General features: G+C 45.4%; 1 protein-coding gene across 4 annotated transcripts in view; it reads left to right on the top strand.

Annotated features, from left to right (window-relative positions):
* Positions 1 to 25,173, top strand: part of ACTR3B (actin related protein 3B) — a 54,127-nt gene extending 28,954 nt beyond the window's left edge. For 3 of the 4 annotated variants that reach the window (XM_041002119.1, XM_041002121.1, XM_041002122.1), the window contains 8 exons: positions 7 to 117; positions 3,210 to 3,305; positions 5,706 to 5,813; positions 8,975 to 9,118; positions 11,896 to 12,069; positions 13,295 to 13,387; positions 22,504 to 22,629; positions 23,498 to 24,013. In XM_041002119.1, coding sequence (XP_040858053.1) covers positions 7 to 117; positions 3,210 to 3,305; positions 5,706 to 5,813; positions 8,975 to 9,118; positions 11,896 to 12,069; positions 13,295 to 13,387; positions 22,504 to 22,629; positions 23,498 to 23,779 — 1,134 coding nt within the window. In that variant the 3' untranslated portion in view covers positions 23,780 to 24,013. Of the gene's footprint in view, positions 1 to 6; positions 118 to 3,209; positions 3,306 to 5,705; positions 5,814 to 8,974; positions 9,119 to 11,895; positions 12,070 to 13,294; positions 13,388 to 22,503; positions 22,630 to 23,497; positions 24,014 to 24,264 lie in introns of those variants that run through there. The other variant, XM_041002120.1, reaches the window with a different exon arrangement.

Raw genomic sequence — 25,173 nt, 5'->3', positions numbered from 1 at the left:
CGTCAGTGGCCAATACGACATGGGATCATTGAAGACTGGGATCTTATGGAAAGGTTCATGGAACAAGTAGTTTTTAAGTATCTTCGCGCTGAGCCTGAAGACCATTATTTCTTGATGGTGAGTAGTTGGAATTAAGAAATATATTCATACAGATTTCAAAATTGCTGATATTTTAAACTCATGATACTCTTTCCTTAGACAGTATTTAATTCCTTCTGAGATATTTGCTGCAGGGAAGTGTTTGGCGCAGTGGTTAAGATGCTGCTTGAGGCTCCGCATCCCATAATGGAGTGCCTAGATCCAGCTCCTTTCTGCACCAGGGAGGCAGTGCTTGGGTCCCTGTGGTCCATGTGGGAGACCTGCATTGCTTTCCTGGCTTCCTGCCTGGGTCTTGGCCAGTCCTGGTCACTGTGGGGCATTTGAGGAGTGAACCAGAGGATGGAATATTTCCAGCCATTTAGTGATGGGATTGGGGAGACAGCCTAGTGTGTGAACTTGACCTTTCTCTTGGTTTCTCTCAGGCTCCAGCATAGTTGCCAAAGTTCCTGCTTCACAGAGGGTTTTCCTTGCACATCACTTTCTACAGTTTTAGAAATCCTTTCTCCACAGCTTTCTAGCAGATTTTCTCCAAGTGCCATGGCTTAACCTGGGCAGGAATAGGTGGGATGGAATTGCCTTGACTGTTTCAGATGATCTAGAATCCCTCCCTGGGGCTGGGAGGGGGGTGGCTGATCACCTGGACTCTGGGAGGAGGGTAAGCTGTAAACAGGCCAGACACCAAGTGTGCTCTTAAATATCTTTACAGTAGTCAGATGGCTGTGATTATTGTGGCTTACAGTAGCACAGCAAAGTCAAAGTATTATCTGCTCCCTGCCCCACCATGGTTTAAAGTTAGTGGTGAGTAAAACTGGACTGTTTGGGACCATGAAAACCGTGCTTAATTGATCTCGTTGAAACAAAATGTTAGAGTAATAGGAAGAAACATCTCTTGTCTGTGAGATCTATTCTGATTTTCTACTCAACATTTCTTGCTTCCTTCCATGAGATATTCTTTTTAAGTTAAAATTAATTGCATGTACACAGTGCTTTACTGAAAGCATTCTCATGTAACAAGGGCTGCATTTTAAAACCCGCATAATTTCCCTTGTAAATGCATGATCAAATTGTCAGAGATTCACTTATTTCACTCTAATGTTAGACTGTGAAGTGTTATTTATATAATTAGCTGGTTCTGAAAATATGCTAACTGCAAGACTAATAAGTCAGTGGACAGTTACTACAACAAGCTCTTGAAGGTGTTCTGATGTTTTTTCTAGGCTATTTTTTCCACAATTAGGATGGCCATACATGGCCTTTATAGGTCACTCTATGTAACTTCTCTCCTGTTCGTCTAGAATGGTTTATGTAAAATAAAGGAGCCAAAAAACTGACAGTGTGTATGAGTAGCTTTTTCTTTATAGCCAAAACAAATCACAGATTCCCACCTGTCAGATTTGGCATTTTCCCATCTCAGGCATGTCACAGAACTACCTGTTGGATCGGGTTTTAGGACCAGGCCCCATGCCCAGCTGCTCCTTCCGTCTGCTGCAGCTTCCTGTGCCGGGAGTTCTTGTTCTATTTAAAGGGACAGCTGATCTTCAGGCCCATGGAATGATGCAGGCTGCTGGAACGTATAGCCTACAAAATATTTTTACGAAGAGAATTTTCTTTTTTAAAATATGTAACTGACACATAGAAGCTAGTAAAACACAGGCACTTCCTATAGAGGTGCTCAGTGTAAACATGGAAAAGTTCATTTGCTGAAAATGGGTATAGTTGATTTTCAAAAGTAATCCAGTTTATTATTACAAAATAAGAAATTTGGTATTCCATATGTTGTATTTTGGATTCTGTAAGTCAGTTCTTTGCATGATGTGCTGAGGAGTGATAGGATAGAATGGTAAATGTCCTTCTGGGTTATGTCCTGACTTGTCAGTTTCTGGAATAGGTAAGACTGAGTAAAAGAAAGTGAGTGGGAGACGCTTACTGAACTGAAGCGTCAGGGGGGCTTTAAGAGCCGCTCAGAGAACTGCCTGCAGAATGACCATGCGCTCATTAGCACCTAAGGTTTTCTAGGAGGCTCAAAGACTCAAATACTGGCAAATGAGAGCCACGCTCTTCAACACTGAATTGCTCAGAATTCAGAACGGAGTCATATACTTTATAGAGTTGTATTTTAAAGTGAACATTGAGTTATAACTTAAGAAGAGATTTTTTTTTCCAACTTTCTGAAAATTAATTGTGTGAGAACATTTAAGCAGCCCTTGCTAGCGACCAGCGACTAGCAGCAAGAACCAACTAGCGTAACTAGAGTCAAGTGAGTGGCTGGGGAAGGTGTTAGGCAGTCGTTGCAGGCTTCTATTTTAGAGAGAATAGAGAGGGGCAAGGCTGATACACACAGTCTTCATAATACTCTGGGGAGAGATGGTGAGTGCCTGAATAAGAAGAGCAGTAGATGCAAGGGGAGTTACAGCTTTTGTAGGATTCTTAAAATGGTGTCGAGTGAAAGTTGCAGTCATAACCACCGCGGGATTCTCTCCGGAAGGGTCCTTATTAGAGACTTAGACAGCAATTCTCAGGAAGTGTGAGAAAATGAATTCCCCTCCGAAAGTTGTATAACCGCGCTCCCACACTGGGTAGGGTTCCAAGCACATGGACCATCTTCAACTGCTTTCTTAGATGCATTAACATAGAACTAGATTAGAGACAGAATCGGGGCAGTGCTCCGGGATACAGGATACAGGATGCAGGTGTCAAAGGTGGCAGCTTAGCCTCAGTGCTGGCCCCCTTCTCTTTTTGTTTTAATGTTTTGTGTTTGTTGTCCTATGCTTGTGTGACTTTGCCTGGGATGTCCTCACTCATCCTGGCTCTGTTTCCACTGCCCTTTACACGACCTGCCAAGGGACTGTTCATTTTCAGAGTGTTTATGTGTTGTGGTCTCAGAGTTGGTGTTTTTTTTCTCCTTGTTCTTGTTTTGGGTGGATGATAGGAGCAGACACTTCCAGGGAGTTCTTCACTTTTACACCTTAAAGACCCATCACCAAATGTCTTTCATTAGTTACTCTAGTCATAAGTTGTGTAATATCCTAGCCAAAATGTGTTTCTTTAATTTTTATTGTGGTTCTAATGTAATTCATGAAATACTAAATATGGTCAATGTTTTCTTACAGACAGAACCTCCCCTGAACACTCCAGAAAACAGAGAATACCTTGCAGAAATTATGTTTGAATCATTCAATGTCCCAGGACTCTACATTGCAGTTCAGGTAAAAAGAGAAAAAAAAAAAAACCAAGTTATTTTTTGTGATTCTCAAATAACTTTAGCTGTGTTCCAAAACACCCTTGTCATGAGACAGTGGCGTGTCTATTTGCTTTTCTCACCCCCCCCCCCGGCCACTCCCGCTGCCCTGTGCTCAGGTGTGAACAGAATCAGAGCTGGGAACGGGTCCGTTGACTCGCACGTCCGTATTTGTGTGACGTCCGTATTATGTCTAACTTACTTCTTTCCAAGTGAAAGGATAGATCCAGCTGTGGTTCTGTGTCTGGCTTCTTTTGTTTACTGTAGAGTCCGTTGAAAATAAAAATGGATAAATATCTTTACAAAGTTTCTCCTTCTTAGTCCCACTGTACTTTTTGTTTCTAAGATATCCTGTGGTTCCATGAGCTTGGAAAAACTGCTTTTGAAGACATTTGCACTTGGTTTGAGGGCTTTCTTTTTTATTGTTTTTGATTGTTATATGTTTGGTACCTTATTCAATGGAATTGGTTACAATTTTGACAATTATAGATTAGATGGGTGCTTCCCACATGTTTTCTGTATGGTGATAGGAACTGCTTTAAAAAAGGAGCAGGTGTTCCACAGGAAAATAGATTTGGGAGGCAGTGCACTCTGTAGCCTTCTCATGGTAATTCAGTATGTGTTAATAGGACATGACTCTGAGAATTGATTCCAGCACGTCCAAGTTTAGTAAGCCCCAGATTGTGTTCCATGGGATGGGGAGAGACTTTCAAAACCAGTGCCCCAGTATGGAGAGTGCTTAGAGCAGTGCAAATAAACCTGCCATGTGACACAGCTATCCCATCCCTAGAAATATATCCATAGGAAATAAAATCTGCATGTGAAAAAGGGATCTGTAATCCTATATTTACAGCAGCACAATCTACAATAGCAAAGACATGGAAACAATCCAGATGTCCGTCCAAAGAGGAGTGGTTAAAGAAACTGTGGTAAATCTACTCTGTGAAATACTACTCAGCCATTAAAAAGAATGAAATTCTACCATTTGCAACTAGAAGGTCCCAACTAGAGACCTTTATGCTCAGTAAAATAAGTCAGCCCCAAAAGGGTGAATACCATATGTTCTCTGATATAAGGCAGACTTCATGCAAATTGTTTTTGCTGCAACATATGTGTTGTGATGTTTTTATTTTTATTTTCATCCCTTCCAAATATTTCTTTCTCATTAAGTTCTTCTCTGGCTTATACATCGTACAGTAGCATCATTTTACCCAAGAGGCTTTTGTGTTTTATTTTTCATTTCTTCATCGGTGCGTTGGTTATTCATTGGCATATTGTTTGAGTCCATGTGCCGTAAGTTTTTTTCTTTGTTTGTTTTAACTTCATTCCCTTTGTTCTTGACTTTTGTTTCGTGGTTTCTCATTTAAGGGAATGTATGGTGACAGCATAATAGAGACTGTCATATCCAGATATGACAATATAATGCAATATTCATCTCTACTTCCAAATCAATGATGGACTCCCGATGAAATTGTTGAACATATCTAGACAATGGGATGCTGGATTCTCTGACACTGTCTGTACCAGCACTGTCAGGACACACTTAATGGACAGATTGCTGGACTTATGACTGCTTATGAAGGACTATACTTGTTATAATATGGGGAAAATCAGTTGAGGATGGAAGTTTGGGGAGGGGGAAGGGAAATCCCAGACCCTATGCAATTGTACCTGAAAATTCAAGACTAAACAATAATAGTAATAATAATAATAATTAAAACAAAAAAACACTGTCCCATTGGTTCTCAGAGTGGTCGGTGCATCACATTCACTCCTAGGGAGTGTTTGAAACTACAGATTGTGTACAACCTTCCTGTTAGATCAGGATTTTCCAAGCTCTGTGCTAAATGTTGGATAGTTCTTTGTCGTGGGGCTACCCTGTGCATTGCAGCGTACTTGGCAATAGCCCTGGACTCTATGCACTAAAGACCCCCACCAGGTACCTCTCTCTTTACAAGTATGGTGATAAAAAATGACACAACTAGTTCCGGCTGTCCCCTGGTGGGGGGCACAGTTGCTCCTGGATGAAGCCCCCTTTCCTAGATCTCCTTGATTGGAATTTCTGGGTGGGAGACCTTCACAGAAAAGTTCTACAGCAGCTATCTGGCCCCACTTTGGGAAGTAGTGGATTAGAATTTAGTCTTCTAATTTTGGATTTTCTTTGTAAAACTTGAGACTTTTTTACTGCAAACTTAGCTCCTAGAGTTTAAAAGTTTGTATGTTAAGTTGTACAAGTTGGAACTGAAATTTGGTGGGGATGATGGGTGACAGGGGAAAGTAGGAGTTTGTTGATCATACCCGAGCACCCGCGGGCGTGGCGCTTTGAACAGAGGTGCCTGTTTCACTAGCGGTTCTGTCTTTCCTCCAGGCAGTGCTGGCCTTAGCAGCCTCTTGGACGTCCCGACAAGTTGGTGAACGCACCTTGACAGGGATCGTCATTGACAGTGGGGACGGCGTCACGCATGTCATCCCAGTGGTAAGCACGATAGTTCACACCTAGCTCCCTTAGGCTTGCCATCTGATCGGAGGTAAGTAAGAAAAGTAGAATAAATAAGCCCTTGTTTTGTTTAGGAAAGGTCTAAAGGTTTAGAAAATCAGATATGTGAGAAAAGTGAAAACGATGGCCATTGTAAAGTCTCGATGTCCGAGGTGGACAGCGTGACCCCCACAGGCATGATCTCAGGAGCCAGGTGTCATCCAGACGGAGACTGAAAAATAGTAATTTAGGGAGGGGGAGAGAGGGAGAGAGGGAAGGGAAGAGGAAGGGGGGAGAGAGAGAGAGAGAGAGAGAGAGAGAGAGAGAGAGAGAGAGAGAGAGAGATTTCCATCTGTTGGTTCACACTCGGAATGACCATCACAGCTGGGGCTGGGCCGGGCTGCAGCGGGCAGCAGTGACCAAGGTAGCAAACCAGCTATTCTGCTAGGGAGTGTGGGTGTTCCAAGATGTAATTACAGCTCCTGTACCACAATGCCTGCCCGGATTATTATTATTATTATAAATTTATTTAAGAATTGAGATATAATAGTTTAGACTTTTGGAAGACTTTGCAACATCATGTTTTGGTTTAATTTCCGAAATATTTAGAGGAATGATTTCTCATTCAAGTTTAAAGAGAGCCTCTTTTGGCTTAATGGATTATTTAAAAGAAATTATTTTAAAAAATATCTTTGCTGAAGTGGTGTTGAAGGGAAGGAGATATTGAGCGGAAAGTCAGGCTCATTCCTGGGCATCCTATCCCAGCATCTCTCCCCAGGAGCCACCGTCACTTTGCTTCTTGCATAGGAATGCGTGAGCATGTTTATGTAGACACTTTCTTTGAAAAATGCAAATTGGATTTTTTTTTCTAATGAAAGAGAGAGGGTGAGAGGCAGACAAAGGCTCCCATCTGTGCATCCACTCACCGCGTGCCTGCAGGGTCTGAGCTGGCCTGAGCCTGGAACTTGGAGCCGGGAACTCGGTGGAGGTCTCTTGCCTGTGTGGCAGTGACTCAGGTGCTTGGGCCGTCACCTACCTGCCGCCTCCCAGGTCTGCGTCGGTGGGAAGCTGAATTGGGAGCTGGACCAAGGGAACTGAATGGGCAGTCTGTGGCTTGTTTCACTGTACCGAAGCTGTTATTTAATGCAGAAATGTAGAAAATGCTATGCATAATTCATAGAAAACAGAATAGTTTGTGTTAGAGCGCTAATATTTCATGGGTTAACTTGACCTTTAATATTTCAGTGATTTATACTTTTAACCCTTGTGTACTTTTATACTTTTTACTTGTAAATATTTTACAAATACTTGGACTTTCTACAGAAGTTAGGTCTGTCAGGAAAAAGGGAAATTCAGTTTTTCGCCTTACCTTGCGGCTGTGTCTAGTGCATGCCGTTACCAGGACGAACATGTTTGTAAAATGGAGTCAGCTTTCATTTCCATTGCCTTCTTTATCACTTGAACATTGTTGCATAGAGCTGCATTGTGAAACACAAACTGTGTCTTTCTAACTGATGCTGTTCATGCTGTCAGCGTCTCTCTCTCCTGGCCCCTAAAGAGCAAGTGGACGGGCCCAGCGCGGTGGCGCAAGTGGTTAAGGTCCTCGCCTTGCACGCCCGGGATCCCATATGGGCGCCGGTTCTATCCCGGCAGCCCCGCTTCCCTTCCAGCTCCCTGCCTGTGGCCTGGGAAAGCAGTCGAGGACGGCCCAAAGCTTTGGGACCCTGCACCCGTGTGGGAGACCCGGAAGAGGCTCCTGGCTCCTGATTGGCATAGTATCGGCCCGTTGCGCTTACTTGGGGAGTGAATCTTCGGACGGAGGATCTTCCTCTCTGTCTCTCCTCTCTGTGTATCCGCCTTTCCAATAAGAAAATAATAATAATTTAAAAAAAGAATCTTTAAAAAAAAAAAAAAAGCAAGTGGACTTGCCAGGTTTGCGCCTTCTGGGACCACTCTGCCCAGAAGGAGGGCGATGAGGGAACTTTGGACACATGGCTGCTGTGGGTGGAAGGATGTCAGTCTGGTTAGTGGTAGGTCAGGGTGGTGGAATCACACCAGCCCCTGCCGGCTCCTCACGGGCCCAGGAAGGCAGCGCAGCGAGGGAATGCAGCCTAATGATCAGATGTCCTTAGCTGGCGGAGCGTTTAGGTTAGTCTTTCAGACTCATCCTGTAGGACCGTACATGGATGTTATTGAATACTAAGTAAGTGCCAGAACACACGGCTGCATGCTTGACATGCGAGGTCTTGTTTACCTGAATTAAAATAATGTGTAGTAGAGCGCCAGGGAGTCATATGCTGAGGCTGGTCCATGGTCACTTAGCCGACAGACGGGGACAGGGGTTAGAATCTGAATCCTTTGCACCTGACCAGTGGCTGATTTAAACATAAATAATGATAATTTACAGGCTTTTTTTTTTTTTAAAAAAAAAGATTTATTTATTTTTATTGGAAAGTCAGATTTACCGAGAGAGAGAGAAGGACAAAGAAGAAGATCTTCCAACTGCTGATGCACTCCCCAGGTGGCTGCATTGGCCCAAACTGAGCCAATCTGAAGGCAGGAGCTTCTTCTGGTCTCCCACACGGGTGCAGGGTCCCAAGGCTTTGGGCCGTCCTCGACTGCTTTCCCAGGCCACAGGCAGGGAGCTGGAGGGGAAGTAAGGCAACCTGTGATAGGAACTGGTACCCGTATGGGATCCCAGGGCATATAAGGCAAGGATTTAGCCACTAGGTTACTGTGCCAGGCCCTATAGTTAGGTTTTTTTTTTTAAAAAAAAAAAAAACAATTTACAGATCAAACATTTTCCTTTCTGTTGTAGAATAAAGCTGTTGGATGGACTTTTCTCACAGTGTTACTGGTACTCTTTGGAAATAGACTATCGAATGTAATTTTTATTTTACATTGCTACTGAAAATATCATTTTTGGTTGCTATGGAGACTCTCATGTTATTGGAATAATTTAGAATTTTAATATTAATGGAATTGCATATGCAGTAACTTAAAAATAGAAGCAGTACTGAGCCTGTGCAGCAGTGATTCGGTCAGTGCTTGCGATGCCAGGAGCGGGGGTGGCCAGGGAGGGTGAGGCGGGCACCTCTGGGACCGGGTGGCTCCCGTCTGAGCGATGACTGACACACACCGTCCTGCCTCTTCTTCCTCAGGCAGAAGGTTATGTAATTGGAAGCTGCATCAAACACATCCCGATTGCAGGTAGAGATATTACGTATTTCATTCAACAGCTGCTAAGGGAGAGGGAGGTGGGAATCCCTCCTGAGCAGTCACTGGAGACCGCAAAAGCCATTAAGGTAAAAACAGACGGGAAACTGGCTGGTTTGGGGGTGAGAGAGAAATGGTGTCTGGCCGCTTTGCCTTGAAGCCATCATCCCCGCCTCTGCGTCCCTTCTCCGTCCCTCCCAGCCCTTCCCCGTGAGTGTGAACATTGATTTGTTGGCCACTGAGTTAAACGGGCTGAAGAGGCTGGCTGTTAGCTGTCAGCGAAACCAGCTTGCTAACTGGTGTCGAGCAGCCACTGCTGTAAGGCAGCAGGGTTTCATTGGAACCTGATGAACTAGAGCTGCAGTTGGGTACAGTGTGTCCGGCCCCGGGGATGGGACGTGAGCTGCCGCAGCACAGCGAGTGCCAGGGCACGCGTGCAGTGAGCCCGCACCCATCGGTGTGGCCCAGGAATCCCCCACGTTCACGAGAAGATGAAATGAAAACATGTTGATCTTGCTGCGCGAAGTGTCCAGATCCATACTTTTTTTTTTTTTAGCTTTTCCATAGAGGTAATGATGGCCCTTTGTATATTCAGTGCCATCTAAGACCTAGAATAAACTTACTAAACAAAATCCATCTGCATTTTCGCTAATTTCTATTTTAGAAAAATTATAGCAAGCTCTAGGATCCCACTGATGACCAGAAGGAAGCTGGCATGTGGATGCTAAGTTGATGAATGTGTCTGTCACGCTCCTCGTGTGGTTCTCGTGCTACTCCGTGCGTGACGCATACCGTGTAGGGAACTTTTGCTCCCAGGTTGCCAAGTCAGGACAATTAAAACAAACCAACAAACCAGAAATCCCTAGTAATTCCGGAAGAATCATGACACAGATGAAGAGGCATGGATTTTGTCTTGGGAGAAGAGTTCAAGTTTGGGAGTGGCAGCAACATGGCTTTGGGTGTCTGTTTTGCCATGCACTATTCTGTTTGAGCTCTGGAGGAGTGGGAGTGGGGAGCGGCGTGGGAGTCTGATCCCCCTCTTCTCCCACCAACACTCCTTCCTTCTAAGCTCCCCAAAGCTGAGGTTGGTTGAAGGAAAAAAGGCACTGGAGAGGATTCTCAAGTTCTGATTGGCGATCTGGGATGGGGGCCATGGCTGTCGTAGGGGTTTCTGCCTCTAGGCTGTCCCATGTCCCAGTTTGCCTCTGACTGGAGGTTCCAGGAACAGGGGAAAAGGTGGCAGGGGAGGGAGACAGCAGAGCTGTTAGTACTAAAAGAGTGAATTTCTAGCCAAATGGAGAAGTGCTGGTTTCTCCCTGCTAAGGGGAAGGTTTCCTGAGGCATCATACGTAAGACCTTGTTGTGGCCTGGCAAGGTCAAACCACTGTCCTCTGCCTTCCCAGGTGTATTAGTGGGAACTGGACCCAAAAAGGAGCAGCTGGGTCTTGAAACAGGTACCCAAGAGGGAAGCTGGCATCGCTTAACCTGTACCGTGATGAACGCTCCAGTTAAACTGATTTTACAGATACTTTCTCTCCCCCTTTCTTTGGCTTTCTTCGGTGGAAGGAAAGTTTGGCATCGACCCAGTCCCCCTTACCCACCGTAGATCTGCTACAGATGTGAACCAGAATTGGCCCTTTAGTTAGGGACACCCAGGGTTGTTCGTGAGAGTCTTGAGTGCCCGTGGTGGTGGCTTTCCTGAGCCCCATGCTGGGCTTTTGTCTGGCTCTCTGCCTTTCTGGGTTTCATTCTGACTGAAAGCTGAGCTGGCACAGCAAGGATAAGACTGTTCTGCTCAGCTGTAAGGGGTGGGTAGAAGCGGCTCCCTTTGCACTCTGCAGTCAGCTGCTCTGGCCTGTTGGGTCCGTTGACCCTGTTAGTTCTTGACTCACTTCTGCTGGTCAGGACAAAGATCCTGGAAAGAGCTTTGGATTCTGCCTCCCTGCTGTGTGGGCCTCGGCTGTTCCTGTGAGCACAGCATCCCAGGCCCTTGAACGCAGACCTTGTGTTCACGCTGTTGTTCTGCACCCAGCCTTCTGGAAGCACTTCCTGACAGCAGCTAGGTGGGCTGAGGTACATTAGGGCGTTGACCAGTCCTCAGGGACAGCTGGAGGCTTGGTAGGTTCAAAATGTCACTCACTCTCTTTACAGAACTTGGTTATATAATAATTCTTGCCCAACAATTTCAGTTGCTTACAGATCAAAGATACCTAGAAGATGTTATGAGAATGTTTCAGAGATTCTGAGAATCTCCATGTCCCAAAGAGGTCACTGAGGGTGGCATTCCTTCTGGAATGCGTAATGAGTTCAAGCTGGTGCTCATCCGCTGTGTGCTGCATGGGCCCACCTGAGTTGTGCCCACCGGGATGCTTGCTTTGCAAAGCTGGTGCCCAGGTGTCACCTGCTGCTCTGCTGAGGATGATCAGCAAGAGGATCACCAAGGCCGTCACATCCCCACATCCCAGGAAGCACTTTACACAGCTCATTCTGGTTGCTGTGGCCAGTGTGGTAACAGCAAGTTGTGCAGCAGGCACCTGCTGGCAACGTGGCCCCTCCTGCCTGATGGCTCTTCTTTTTCATTCATGGTGCCTGTCAGCTTAACTACAGTCACCTTAGTATCTCTCAGCTAGGATGTATGTGTTTTGTTCCATGAGTTGCAGAGAACACGGACTGACCTGTCCAAAGGCTAAGTGTCTAGTAGAAATGACAGCGGACTGTAGGGCTTGGTAGCACAAGCACTGTTGTCTTGGTGTGAGCGGATATGATTTCAGGGGGTTGTAATGCATGCAGTCTCTGGGTGGTTGTCAGAGAGGGCAGGAACCCTGGGTGGGTGTTAATGCTTGCTGATGTCTTCATGTGTACACAGGAGAAGTACTGTTACATTTGCCCTGACATAGTAAAGGAATTTGCTAAATATGACATGGATCCTCGGAAGTGGATCAAACAATACACGGGTATCAATGCCATCAATCAGAAGAAGTTCATTATAGATGTTGGTTACGAAAGGTTCCTGGGACCTGAGATCTTCTTCCACCCAGAGGTAAGAGATTTTTTGGTTACAATGTGGGGGGTATATGGAGCAATACCGCCACCTAGTGTGCATGAAGAGCACTTTTCAGTAAACTCGGATAAGCCAGCTGGCCATCTTTGAGTAATCCCTCAGCATACCATGCCTGTGCCCCGTGTGCAGTGTGTCTGCTTGATTCTTCAGTTTGCCTCTCCATATACTGAGTTGTCTGCCTAGAAGTCAGGAAGAAGTTGTGAGAGCAATAGAAGATAATGGGATTAGCATGAAGCCCAAGAAGGTGGAGTTGCCTGTAGTGAGGCAGCCAGTTCCCCTTCAGGGCTGCGCACAGGTTGTCTCCGTGTGCCTGAGGTGACAGGTAACACTGCACCTTCTCTGATCACCCTCCCTGACCCGATTCTAACCAGGACAGTTGGTCCTCCTGTGTTCTTTGCAGCCAACCAGGTAGATCGTTTGTCGGGAGGCTGGCATTTCTGTTTATAGACAGTCATCGTTTTTACTGCTCGTCTCAAGAAATTAGTAACACTTCAGAAGAAAGCAGAAAATAAGAGGCAACACTATAAGCTCTAGGTACAGTGTATCAAATTTATATTTGAGTCTATTTTGCTGCCTCATTCAGTTTAGATTTAATTAGGTGACAAACAAAAGGATGCTGCGATGTCCTTCCTCTTGGAGTGTCTGACACCGACACTTGCCTTGGCTTTAAAGTAAATACTTTAGGTATAATTGAGCAGCTTGTTTAACTCAGCCCTGAACTGACTCCGCTAGCTGTTGCTGTGTGGATGGTTGCCTTTTAGAGTGACCCCCAGGAAGTAAAGCAGCCGCTGCTCCATTTTCTAGGTCAAGTTCATGCTTTCATTGGACATGCTTCTTTTACCTTGTGCCCCGCCTTCGTTTTCTCGTGTTGATAATATTCCTCGTGATAAGCTTGTTTCTTTCTCATCGCCTATCACAGCGACCGCATGCATGCTCTCTCCTTTGTCCCATTAGCGTGAGTTACTGTGTGTTCGTGGCGTGGGGCAGGTCTGTCCGTAATTAAACCCACATTTCATCTCTCAAGGAGACGCAGGGGGTGGCTGCGTGTGCGTGTGATCTGTCCTGTGGGACTCCTTCTCTGCAGCCTGAGGTGTTTTCGAGTTATAGTAAACTGTGTTACTTAAGTTTCTTTCTACAGATAACTTGTACAGTTTCGATTTGGGAGAAACGTGTGCTGTTTTTTCTGTGTTTATGCGCGCCTCAGTTTGCCAACCCAGACTTTATGGAATCCATCTCAGACGTGGTGGACGGAGTGATCCAGAATTGTCCCATCGATGTGCGGCGCCCGCTGTATAAGGTATAAGCCGATTGGGTAAGGTGCTTTGATTTCATTCCAGAATTAAAGGCACGTGATTCTTAGACTAGGTTCTTCATATGCTGACATTTCTGTTCTACAGGATTTGTTAGTGTAATTGTAAGGATTTAAATTGTAAGAAGGCTGACTTAAAATGTTTAAAAATATGACTTAGTTTACTAGCAGTATTTAATACAGCAGTTGTAATATATTTTACCCTTCTTTAAAAAAAAAAAAAAAAGCTGTATTTATTTGAAAGGAAGAGTTAGAGAGACTGGGAGACACAGAGAGCTTCCGTCAGCTGGTTCACTCCCCAAATGGCCACAACGGCTGGGGTTAGGCAAGGCTGAAGCCAGGAATCAGGAGTTTGTTCTGGGTGTTGCACATGTGGGCCAGGGCCCAAGGAGTATCTCAGGAACATTAACAGGGAGCTGTATCAGACATGGACCGTGCGAGACTCAAATCGGCAAACTGATGGGATGCTGCTATCACAGGTGGGAGTTTTATCTACTATGCCAAAACTCTGGGCCCAGTGCATTTTATTCTTAACTACCAAGTTGTGAGTTGGGAAATTTTAACCATCTTACGTATTAGTTGAAAGAGAAAAATGGTGGCATAACAGGCTAATCCTTTGCCTGCATTGCCAGCATCCCATATAGGCTCTTGTTCATGTTCCAGCTGCCCCCCTTCTGATCCAGCTCCCTGCTTAGTGCCTGGGAAAGCCACAAAAAATGGCCCAAGTGGCTAGGCCTTTGAATGCAAGTGGAAGACCTGGAAGAAGCTCCAGTTCTCAGCTTTGGGTAGACTGGACTCTGTTTGGACCATTTGGGGAATGAACCGATGGATGGAAGAACTCTGTCTCTCCTTCCCTCTGTAAATCTGCCTTTAAAATGAAAATAAATACTTCTTAAAAATATAAAAGTGATGCCTCTAATGCTTCTGTTGAAGGCTGGTCTTGGTTCCTGCATATTTCAGTTCAGTGCTAATGCGCTGTGGGCAGATAGAAGTTACTGTCCAAAATGAAACGATCAAATAGTAGAATATACTCATGTAGTTATTTTCTGAAAGTTCTGTGATGGCCTGGAATTTTGGAGCTTGGAATGAGGAACATCTAGTCCTCATAGTGACTTACAGGAAATGCCGTCATGTAGCAACAGGCAGGTTACTGAAAGCAAGAGTGATTGCCAGTTAGCTTTCGTTCGTCTTCAGTCAACCCTGGCCTCGTGTCACTCAGCCTCATGACTTCAACTTGTTCAAATTTCGTTGGTTAGTTTCATTTTAAAGATGTATTTTTGGAAGGGCAGAGTGATTGAGAGAGAGGGAAAAGACAGAGGGAGGGAAGGGGAGAGAGAACAGAAAGAAGGAAGGAAGATGGGAGGAAGGGAGGGAGGGAAGAAAAGAGAAAGAGAGAAAAAGATCTTTCATTTGCTAGTTCCTTTCTCTTCAGTACCCATACCAGCCAGGACTAGGTGAGGCAAAAGCCAAGAGCCAAGAGTTCTGTCTAGTTTCCCACATGGGTAGCAGGAACTCCAGTACTTGGGCCAACATATGGTACCTGTCACACATGTTACCGGAAGCTGCATCAGAAGCAGAGGAGCTGGGATTGGATCCCAGGCGTTCCTCATATGGGGATGCAGGTGTGGCAGGCAGAGGCTTAACTTGCTGTGCCACAGTGCCCATCCCAGATGAGTTTTAAAGTGTAGAGAGTTGGATTCTACAATATAGACTAAATAACTTTTATTTTGTCTTTTTTTAATCCAAAGATTGATTTGTTTGAAAGGCAGAGTTTACAGAAAAAAAAAAAAAACAGAGATGGAGAGAAAGTGTATTGCTGGCTCACTCCTAGATGTTTGTAGAAACAGGGTTGAACCAAGTCAAAAACAGGAGCCAAGACCTTTATCTGCATCTCCCAGAGAAGTGGCAGGTGCCCAAACACTTGGGCCGTTTTCCACTGTTTTTGCTAGGCCATTGGCAGGGAGCTGTAACGGAAGCAGTAGCCAGGACATGAAGCAGTGCCCTTGTGGGATGCTGTTGTCAGAGGTGCTGGATTACCTGCTGTGTCATAATGCTGGCCCTTGTGCTGTCTTTGCAATGGAATACCAGAAGACCTTGGAAAAGGATGAGGTTAGTCAATGGATTCAAACAAAAAGAGATCTAGAAATATATCTTAAGTAAAAAGAAGCAACTTATACATTTTACATATAATCCATTTTATGTAAAATATAGCTTGCCTATTTTGATTGATAGATATTTTTCACTTTTTATTAAAGGTGTATTTATTTATTTAAAAATCAGAGTGATTGAGTGGGGAGAGATGGAGGATCTTCCATCTGCTGATTCACTTTCCAGATGGGCGCAACTGCCAGGGCTAGGCCAAGCCGAAGCCAGGAGTTAGGTGCTTCTTCTGGGTTTCCCATGCAGGTGGCAGGGGAGGGGCCCAAGTAGCTGGGCCATCTTCTGTTACTTTTCTCAGGCCATTCACAGGGAGCTGATCACAAATGGAGCTGTGGGAACACAAGCCAGTGCCCATATGGGATGCTGGCATCTCAGATGGTGGCTTTACCTGTTACGCCACAATACTGGCCCTATTACTCTTGAAGCAAAGAAAGTATCTTTGCAGGTGAGATGACGGATAACTTCTACTTTCTCTTTGCTTTAAATGTGTTTGAAATGTTATAGTCAACAAATAGGGCTTTCGTAACTGGATAATATTTTCTTAGCTAAGCTGTGTTTTAGGACCAGAAAGCAAAGTTGTAATTCTATTATTATTTGTTTAGTAGCCTTGATTCAACTCCTTTCTAAGAAGGGGAAATTAAGGAGAGATTAGACTGTGAAGGTATTAAGTAGTTATGGTTTTCCCTTTCCACTTCTGAAATCTCACGTAACATTGGCTGCGTTTTATTGTCAGTGTAAGATGTAACAAGTGCACACATTTTAGAGAGCCTTGATTCCTCATAAAGAAAATGGAACTGTCACAAATCGCTCGTGATGGAATGAGGGTTTTCTCATTTGATAATGCAGTTCACGTATTTCGGTGAATTTTACAGGATGAACTTATGTCCATTGCTTGATTCCACAGGCAGTGGCAGCCCAGGGTTTGGAAAGATGATAGAAGCTAGAGACGTTGGTAAAATGAAACTAATCGTACTGGGAGTTTGTCTTCCCGGCAGTTGAGGGGGAGGAGGGACTTTTCTCTCTTGTCATAGGAGAAATTCTGTAAGCTCATCACTGTGGAAGGGCAAGTAAGTTAAACCAAATGCAATGACTAACTGTATCAGAAAAAGCTAAGGCCTTCCTTACTCATGCCATGATGCTTATCCAGTGTCCTTTGAGGAATCTGCTTTGTCCGCTACTAAGGTGGCTGTGCCTCTCTTTTACTAATAATTTCACCATGATGCCATTTGCATTTTTGGAATTAAATGGCATTGCATTTAATGCGAGAACTTTGAACTCAAGGAAATTTCATAAACTGAGGAGACAATGTAAGCATTGAGAACAATGTGCGACTACTGCAGGAATTTGGAATCATTTCTGCTTTTCTGTCAGATGTAGGGATGTAGGTACATCCCATAAGGCTGTGTTTGTATACAGGACTTAATACCTAACCCTGAGAAAGGATTGAAAATGGGGAGGGTAATGGCTCATGGAGGAGAGAAGCATGGTTTGAGGGGCTGGTTATGAGGGCGCCTGATGCAGCGGGTGCAGGATCTCCCTTCACTGATCTGGAGATCAACCTCACATTTCCACCTTCTTCCTGAACCTTCCAGCTGACTGCTGTGTGGCCTCCTCAGCCTCTGTCCCTGATAAGCCCTGCTTGTTATTCTCTTAGTCCTAGTACTCTTATCCAGTCCCCAATCTGGAGATGTTCAAGTTACCAGAGAGCTGGGAGGTGGTCTGGGAGGTGGTCTAGCATCACACTGCTGATGCTCCTGTGGTAGCTCCTAAAAGATGCCCCTGGATAGCTGCTCTGGTTTTAGATTTTCTTTCTTTCTTTAAAAAACAAACTTAAAAGGCAGAGTTAGAGCGAGAGGGAAGGAGAGGCAGAGATAGATGAGAGAGAGATATGTACATACATACCATCTGCTGATTTGCTCCTGGAGACCAGGCGAGGCCAAAGCTAGGAGCCAGGAGCTTCTTGTGGGTCTCCCATGTGAGTACAGAGTGTTCTGCACATTAGCAGCTCTGTTGGAAGTATGCTAGCCAGACTTGAACTGGTGATACTCCTATGGGAGGCCAAGGCTGCTGTGCCACGGTGCTGGTCCCCCGTAATTTCACCATCCTGTTCCTGAGAGAGTAGAAGAAAATGATTAACCTTACAAATGTCATTTAAGTGGTTGCTCGTTTCAGACTTGTCGTTTTTGGTGGCTCATTGTTCTCCAGACCCTGCACTGTTGCCATTCAGAAATGATGGGAGTTTCTTCGTCTGAAGTTCCAGGGGTGGGGAACATCTGGTTCCTGGGTAGTGTAAGGCCCACAAGATCATTTGATCTGGTCCTGGCTAGGCAACTGCATGCAAGACTTTGAATTCAATAACTCTCTAGCAGGCAGCTGTTTAGGTTGGTAATTTTACATGGCCTGCAAATGCCATAAATATCCAGACGGCTCTTAGCAGAAAAAAAATTCACCACCTCTCACAGTATTTATTTGAAATCTTGTCATTAATTACAGACTTTTAAAAATCCTTTAATAGCTATGATTTATTGAAAGTTTATATGTGTGAAGAGCTGGATTAAGCCCTTTTCTGATAATTACCCTATGCAGTAATTCCTGTTTCTATTTCCATTTCACAAATACAAATGAGACAGACCCTCAAGAGACCAGCATTTTAGTCTGCTGTTACATGTTAAACAAGGCTTCTGTGTGCAGGGACTTTAATAGATTCTTTTCTAAAAAAAATATTTAATTGAAAGGCAGAATGGGGGGGGTGGGGAGAGAGAAAGAAAAGAGGGAACCCTTCATTTCTCCACTTCCCAGGTGACTGCCACGGCCAGGGCTGGGCCAGGCTGCAGCCGCGTCTCCATGTGGTTGTAGGGCCACGCACTTCGGCCAGCTCCTGCTGTCTCTCCAGCTGCATTAGCGGGGAGATGGATCAGAAGTGGAGCAGTTAGGGGCTGAATTGGCACCCGCATTACTGCCCGCATCGTAGGCAGAGGATTTTCTTGCTGTACCACCGTTCCAGTCCCCGATGAGTTCTTTTTATTTTTTTTTTTAAGATTTATTTTTATTTTTATTGCAAAGTCAGATATACAGAGAGGAAGATCTTCCGTCTGATGAATCAGTCCCCAAGTGAGCGCAACAGCCAGAGCTGTGCCGATCCGAAGCCAGGAGCCTGGAACTTCCTTTGAGTCTCCCACGCAGGTGCAGGAACCCAAGGCTTTGGGCCATCCTCAACTGGTTTCCCAGGCCACAGGCAGGGAGCCATATGGGATCTTGGTGCGTTAAAGGTGAGGACTTTAGCCGCTTGGCAACCACACTGGAGACCCCTGATAGGTCCTTGAACACATCAGAAAGTTGAGTTTTGAGGTACTAGGTTCGAACTTGTAGCTGTTAAGCAGCCAGGTTGAATTTTGAACACATTTACGACATTTCTGAAAACCTAGTTTTCTTTTTTCTGCTTCATCATTCTTGAGTCTTGTGCACAAGCTGTCCTGTGCACCGTGTGATGCTGAGGGCCACCTTGTCCACTTTCTTTTTGTTTTTAAGAATATTGATTTGAAAGGCAGGATTGGTGAGATGAGATTTTTCATCTGTTGGTTTACTCCTCAGATGACCACAGTGGCCAAGGCGTGGCCAGGCCAGGCTGAAGTCAGGAGCCAGGGACTTCTGGATCTTCCATGTGGGTAAAGGAACCCTAGCACTTGGGCCATCCTCCACTGCTTTTCCCAGGACAATAGCAGGGAGCTGAATTGGAAGTGGAGCAGCCAGGACTCAAACCAGCGCTGATGTGGGATGCCAGTAGCACAGGTGGTGGTGAAATCCCCTACCTTAGAGCAATAGACTCATCTAGACAACCTCCTTGTCCACCTAGTGTGACTTCTGATAGCTATCTGTGCACTGGTGCTGAGAGCTGTCCTGTCCACTTACCTGCTCACGTGGGATCTATTTCTCTGTCATCCCTTCGCTTGCCTCTTTAAGTGTCTTAATTGATTCAGTTCAGGGCCTTTTGTTTGCTTCAACCTTAGTCATTGCTGTGAAGTTAGAATAGACATTTTATATGCTGTAATTGTGTAGACAAATCTTATTATAATCTTTATTCAGATCATCCCCAGATTAGTGTTTTTATTTCTTCTCTTTTGCTATCTTTCATGTTCCAGGTTCATAATGTTTACTGAGTCATTTCTGACCTCTGATATTCTGAATTTCCCAACTTCTCTAGAATTTTCTCTATAAAGAGAGCTATCCTGGATGCTGCCAATTTTCATGTTGTTATTTGCTTCCAGTTCTGTTTTATTGCATGTTTTTAAAGCTCACTGTCATTGATCGGGTGAACTGTGCTGACCTGTGGAGTGTAGAGCCACACGGAGCTCCACTCCATGCCGAGCTAGGCTTTTTGGGCTCATGTCATATTTAACAGTAAAAAAGAGCCAGCCTGGGCCTGGCGCGATGGCACAGTGGTTAAGGTCCTCGCCTTGCATGCCCAGGATCCCACATGGGTGCCGGTTCTAATCCTGGCAGCCCCGCTTCCCATCTAGCTCCCTGCCTGTGGCCCGGGAAGGCAGTCAAGGACGGCCCAAAGCTTTGGGACCCTGCACCCGCGTGGGAGACCCAGAAGAAGCTCCTGGCTTCAGATTGGCTCAGCTCCAGCCGTTGTGGCCGCCTGGGGAGTGAATCATCGGACGCAAGATCTTCCTCTGTCTCTCCTCTCTGTATATCTGCCTTTCCAATAAAAATAAAATAAATCTTAAAAAAAAAAAAAAAAAGAGCCAGCCTGACTCAGTCTACCATAAAAAATGGCTGTTGGGCCTCCGCCTGTTCCTGGGTGGTGAGTTTCCTTACAGGACACCTGCTCCTGAAATGACCTGGCTGTTATCAGGGCTTTTGATCCTAAATGTAAATGCATAACTCCAGTGTCATAGTATATTTTTCAAGTTTCATCCTTTTTGAGTTGATAGGCCTCTAAGGATTTCCAGAGTCAGGAGATAGAAGCATTTTTTCCGGTGCACTTGGCTCTAGCATCTGTGTAACAGTGTTTACTCTTAGCACACTGTGGGGCCTTTGAAGTTAGCTTCTGTAGATTAGTGCCTTTTTTGTAACAGGTACTTGTTCAATATTGGTTGCAACGATGTTTATTTTGGCTACCAAGCATGGTTGTTCAATGAAGGAAGGAGAGAGGGAGGGTAAGTAGTAAGGGAGAAAGGAATTCAAAATGAGAACTAAATACTCATTCATAAATTCTGGTTCATACGGAAGTGCTAACCCTGTTTGACCTGAGGTTAATGTTAAGCTTCAGCTTTCCAACTTGCCTATTCTTAGAAAACTACTGACCTTTCTTGCTTGCCAGTGTAGTGCTTGAGGCAGTCAGGAAGAAATGAAAAGGATGAATTAGCCCAAAAATAGAGGAAAACGAGGATGGCAACATAATGCAGTGTGGTAAGAGGGCAGGGCTGCACTACCGCCATGGTCCCACCTGGCACTGCTCCCCAGTACACAGGGCAGGTCTCAGGATTCCCTAGCCTAATGAAACCAGCCCATCAGGGGGTTGGACTGCAGGAATACTCCTCACAGCTATGAAGAGCCCTCAAGTTTGTCCCAGAACCACCTCACATTCCTGGCCCTCAAATCAAGCCCAGATCCTTCCTTAAAAATATATTAAGAGTTGAGATTCTTACAGGTTTAAAAACAAATGTTAATGCAGCATGATGAGACCACAGGTGACCACCAGCCTGTCCCTGGACAAGGTAATGTAAAAGCCTTAGCATCTGATGGTTTTTTCCCACTCAGAACTTGTTTGAGGTCATCAAAAACCTATTGGTGATTAGAAGCAGATATTCTCTGTAGGGATGCTCAGGGTGGAACTGGAGTGGACCATCAGCAGAAGAGCTGGCTTCCTAGCCTCCTCTGACTTCAGCTGTCCTGAGTCCACGGGTGCTGCCACAGCCGTTCCAGAGGTTGGCATGTAAGAACAAGAACCCGTTCTGCTCAGTGCTGGCCATCTTCGCTAAGGACAACAGTGGCAGGAAAGGACCACTCCCGTCTCAGATAACCTGACGACAGGGACAGAAACGTGTGTTCTCCTCACCCAACTTCCTTATGATCTCTGCTAACCTGTCATCCTTCAGTGACTCGCGACACTCAGGAAGAGCAGAGGTGGAGCTCAGGGGGCTAGGGAACCTTTGCAGTAAGTCTTCTGGCTTCTTGAAGGATTCTTTCATTTTCTAAACATCATTTTCTCAGGTGATTTTTTTTTTTTCTGTAAGAAAGTTAAATCAAGGTAACTTAATTTCAGTTCCATTGTCCTAAGTAGTATCCTGTAACCTGAGAGAACGTTTTACCTCTCATCAGAGTCTGATAGGCTGTCTAGTGTCCTTCGTGTTCCCCCCACTAAGTGGTCCTGCTGTGACCACTCAGTTGTCGCAGGATGCTGGAGGGGAATGGGCAAGGAGGACAGCTCATTGGAAAAGTCTCTCCAGAAATCTGGGCGCTTTCCCAACATCACCCTTCTTAAGAGTGTTGCTTGCCCCAGGGTTTACTCAGGCAAAACTGCTGAAGGTCTGGAGTTAGTTCAAAGACCAAAGACCAAACCATCTCTGATGGTTCTGCATGGCCCAGGGGGGAAACATGGGCACAGAATTACTTTGTTTACACTTGATTAGGTCGAGGGAGAGGGCTTAGAGGAACAATTTGTGACGGGTTGTCAGAGGAGAAGAAAATTACCACTTACACATTTTTGATGGCTTTAGTTTTTTAACTAAAACAGTTAAAAACAGCCTTTTCACTTAGGGCCAGTGTGTTACTTCATGGATGACTGGCTGTGTGGAGTTTTGTTGTGGGATAGCGTGGAACCCTATGGTTGGCAGTTCATATGGTCAGCGTGTCACTCCACAGACTGGCTGTGTGGACGGCGTGGAGCCCTGTGGGTGTCGGTTCATCCAGGGCGTCCTGTGCTTTGTGTTTTCCAGAACGTCGTCCTTTCAGGAGGTTCTACAATGTTCAGGGATTTCGGACGTCGGTTACAGAGAGATCTAAAAAGAGTGGTGGATGCCAGACTAAAACTGAGTGAAGAGCTGAGTGGCGGCAGAATCAAGGTAGGGGACCGGGAAGTGCGAGGGTGCTGAAGCACCGAGCTTCCTGCAGCAGCGTCGGGCTGGGCTCCTGCTCCCTGACACACCAGCTGAAGGAGCTCTTCCTCTTGAAATAGAGATTTGAGGTACTTGGCCACACTGTGAAATTGTAACAAAGGTTTGCTACTTGCACTTGTCCCAGACAGGCAGTTCAAGCTGATGCACCTCATGATGCAGCCGCAGCAACTGGATGTTCCCCAGCCCTACCTTGCCAGCAGTGTGTGTGTGTGTAAGGGGTCAGGCCTGTGGTACAAGGACGCTGTCCCAAGGAGATGGGGCTAACTCAGAATTAGGATCTTTAGTGTCCTTGCGACGAGTTCTGATTAGATGAAAATAACCAACATTAGCAGGGAGTTGCACCCTGTTTCTCCATACTGTAACGGCTGCTGATTTTATTTAGAATTCCAACTAAGATTGCTCTTGATAGGCAAAGTGGAAGCCGAGAGAGCCCGCTGAAGTGGGTCCGCTGCTCGGGAAACGACAGGTGTTTTTTTTTTCAGTATCTTTGGGGTGGCTAGTGTTATTTGGAATTACTCTACAGTGCTAAACCATCTCATTTGGGAGGAAAATAAACCTCAGTCGCTTGGCTGTTTTTACTTGTCGTGAGGCTTTCAGTGTGTGAAAATGCCCTGCAGTGGTCCTGCCTGCCTGCCTTCCCCAGGGCTAGCGACGGGGGCCCTGCACTGTGCATGCGATTGGTGCCACCACCACCAGAGGACCACGGTGTGAGGGAAGATGGAGGGGAGGCCCAGAAGGAGCAGCATCCTGTTACCTGGGAGGGGTTAGAGCAGCCGTCTGGGCCGTGGCCTAAGCCTGGCTCGCTGTGTTGCAGCCGAAGCCCGTGGAGGTGCAGGTCATCACCCATCACATGCAGCGCTACGCCGTGTGGTTCGGAGGCTCGATGCTGGCGTCCACCGTAAGTCCCCTTCAGACTGTGGGATCTCATCTCCCTTCTGCAGCCTCCGTTCAGCTTGTCCACTGTGACAGGTGGTCAAGAATCTCATGGAAAATGATACCGCAAAAAACCTGCATTGGTTTCAGAAACCTTTCCAACAAAATAAACTTTTTATTCCATTTTTTTTCCCTTGAATTTAAAGTATCTCCTGTTATCTAGGAAGCTACATAGCATGTGTTCTAATTCTGTGGCTCTAAACACACACACTTAATTCTGATAGGCCTAGCAATTAATTTAATGAGCACTTAAATTGCACAGCTAATTTGCAAGTATTCTTGCTAATTAGGGATTGTAGATAACACGAATAATTGAAATCCAAAATATAATATAAAAGAAAGAAAATATCTTGTATTTGTCGATAATTCCAGTGACTTTTACAATTAATTTTTACTTTTTTTTTTTTTCTCCTTTCAAGTTTGTTGATAACTGACACCCTATCCGTATGGAGCCTTTATATAGTGGGTGCCGGATTAATGGGGTGAATAAACCTTTGAAACGAATAAAAACGAAGTAAACGCCATCAGGTGGTCTAGTGTATCCGAAGGGTCACTCTCCTGCACACGTGGCCGGGAGAGGGGGAGGCTTTGGGGAGGGAGAACTTGCCGTTTGCCTGGTGGTTTACTTGTCACTGTTGCCTCCGGCAGCCGGAGTTCTTCCAGGTCTGCCATGCCAAGAAGGACTACGAGGAATACGGCCCGGGTATCTGCCGCCACAACCCTGTCTTCGGAGTCATGTCTTAGTGTCTGCCTTGATGAGCATCCGATCGTGCCATAGTGGGGAGCAAGTGTCCTTCCGAACATAGCGACGTCTGGTGTTGGTGTCCGGGCGGCGTGCTCGCGCTGCCCAGTGCATGAGGCACAGCACGGAGTCCTTTCAGTACAAGCCATCGACATACGTGCGACTGTTGTGTACCCCTCCTTCCCTCACCTCTCCCTCTCCTCCCTCGCTCCATCTTCTCTCCTCCTCCCCCCTCAGGCTCCTAGTTGACTGATGTCATTCTGAAGGAATTCAAATGCAGCTTGAAAAATTGTTAGGGGGAAAAAAAGAAACCACTAGAAGATGGCGCAAAACAGTTCATCCTCCCCCTCCCCCCAGAAGACATGGGATTGTAAACCCTTTTCCTCCCAAGCTATTTTTGTAAATAAAATGTTATAAACTTGAAATACAAATCGATGTTTATATTTCCTATCATTTTGTATTTATGGTATTTGGTACAACTGACTGACCCTAAGCACGAAGAGATACTGCTGTCCTGGAGTGCGTAGTTTTTAAGTTTTTAATTGTGAGGCATGTGCTGATGTGTTTTTAGACAGACAGTATAACAGAGTAAACTCTTCTTGCTGTGTGTTTGCTAGAACATGAATACACTTTATTGGAGCGGCATGAAGTTTGAACACTTGAAGAGTATTGTATGAGAATTACTGTCGATCATGTATGTTTTGATTCTTGTTTGAACCTTCTGGAGCTGTTTTATAGACGATGATAATTTGTTGTTGGTGAGTGTTGAATGCCATACCACCTTGCACCATTGAAATAAAAGCTGTTAGAATCTT

The sequence above is a fragment of the Ochotona curzoniae genome, unplaced genomic scaffold (assembly GCF_017591425.1).
Source record: "Ochotona curzoniae isolate NIBS_2020 unplaced genomic scaffold, NIBS_Ocur_1.0 scaffold_2476, whole genome shotgun sequence".
Classification (NCBI taxonomy): Eukaryota; Metazoa; Chordata; class Mammalia; order Lagomorpha; family Ochotonidae; genus Ochotona; species Ochotona curzoniae.
The sequence above is the reverse complement of the archived record's forward strand: the minus strand, read 5'-3'. Positions and strand labels throughout refer to the sequence as shown.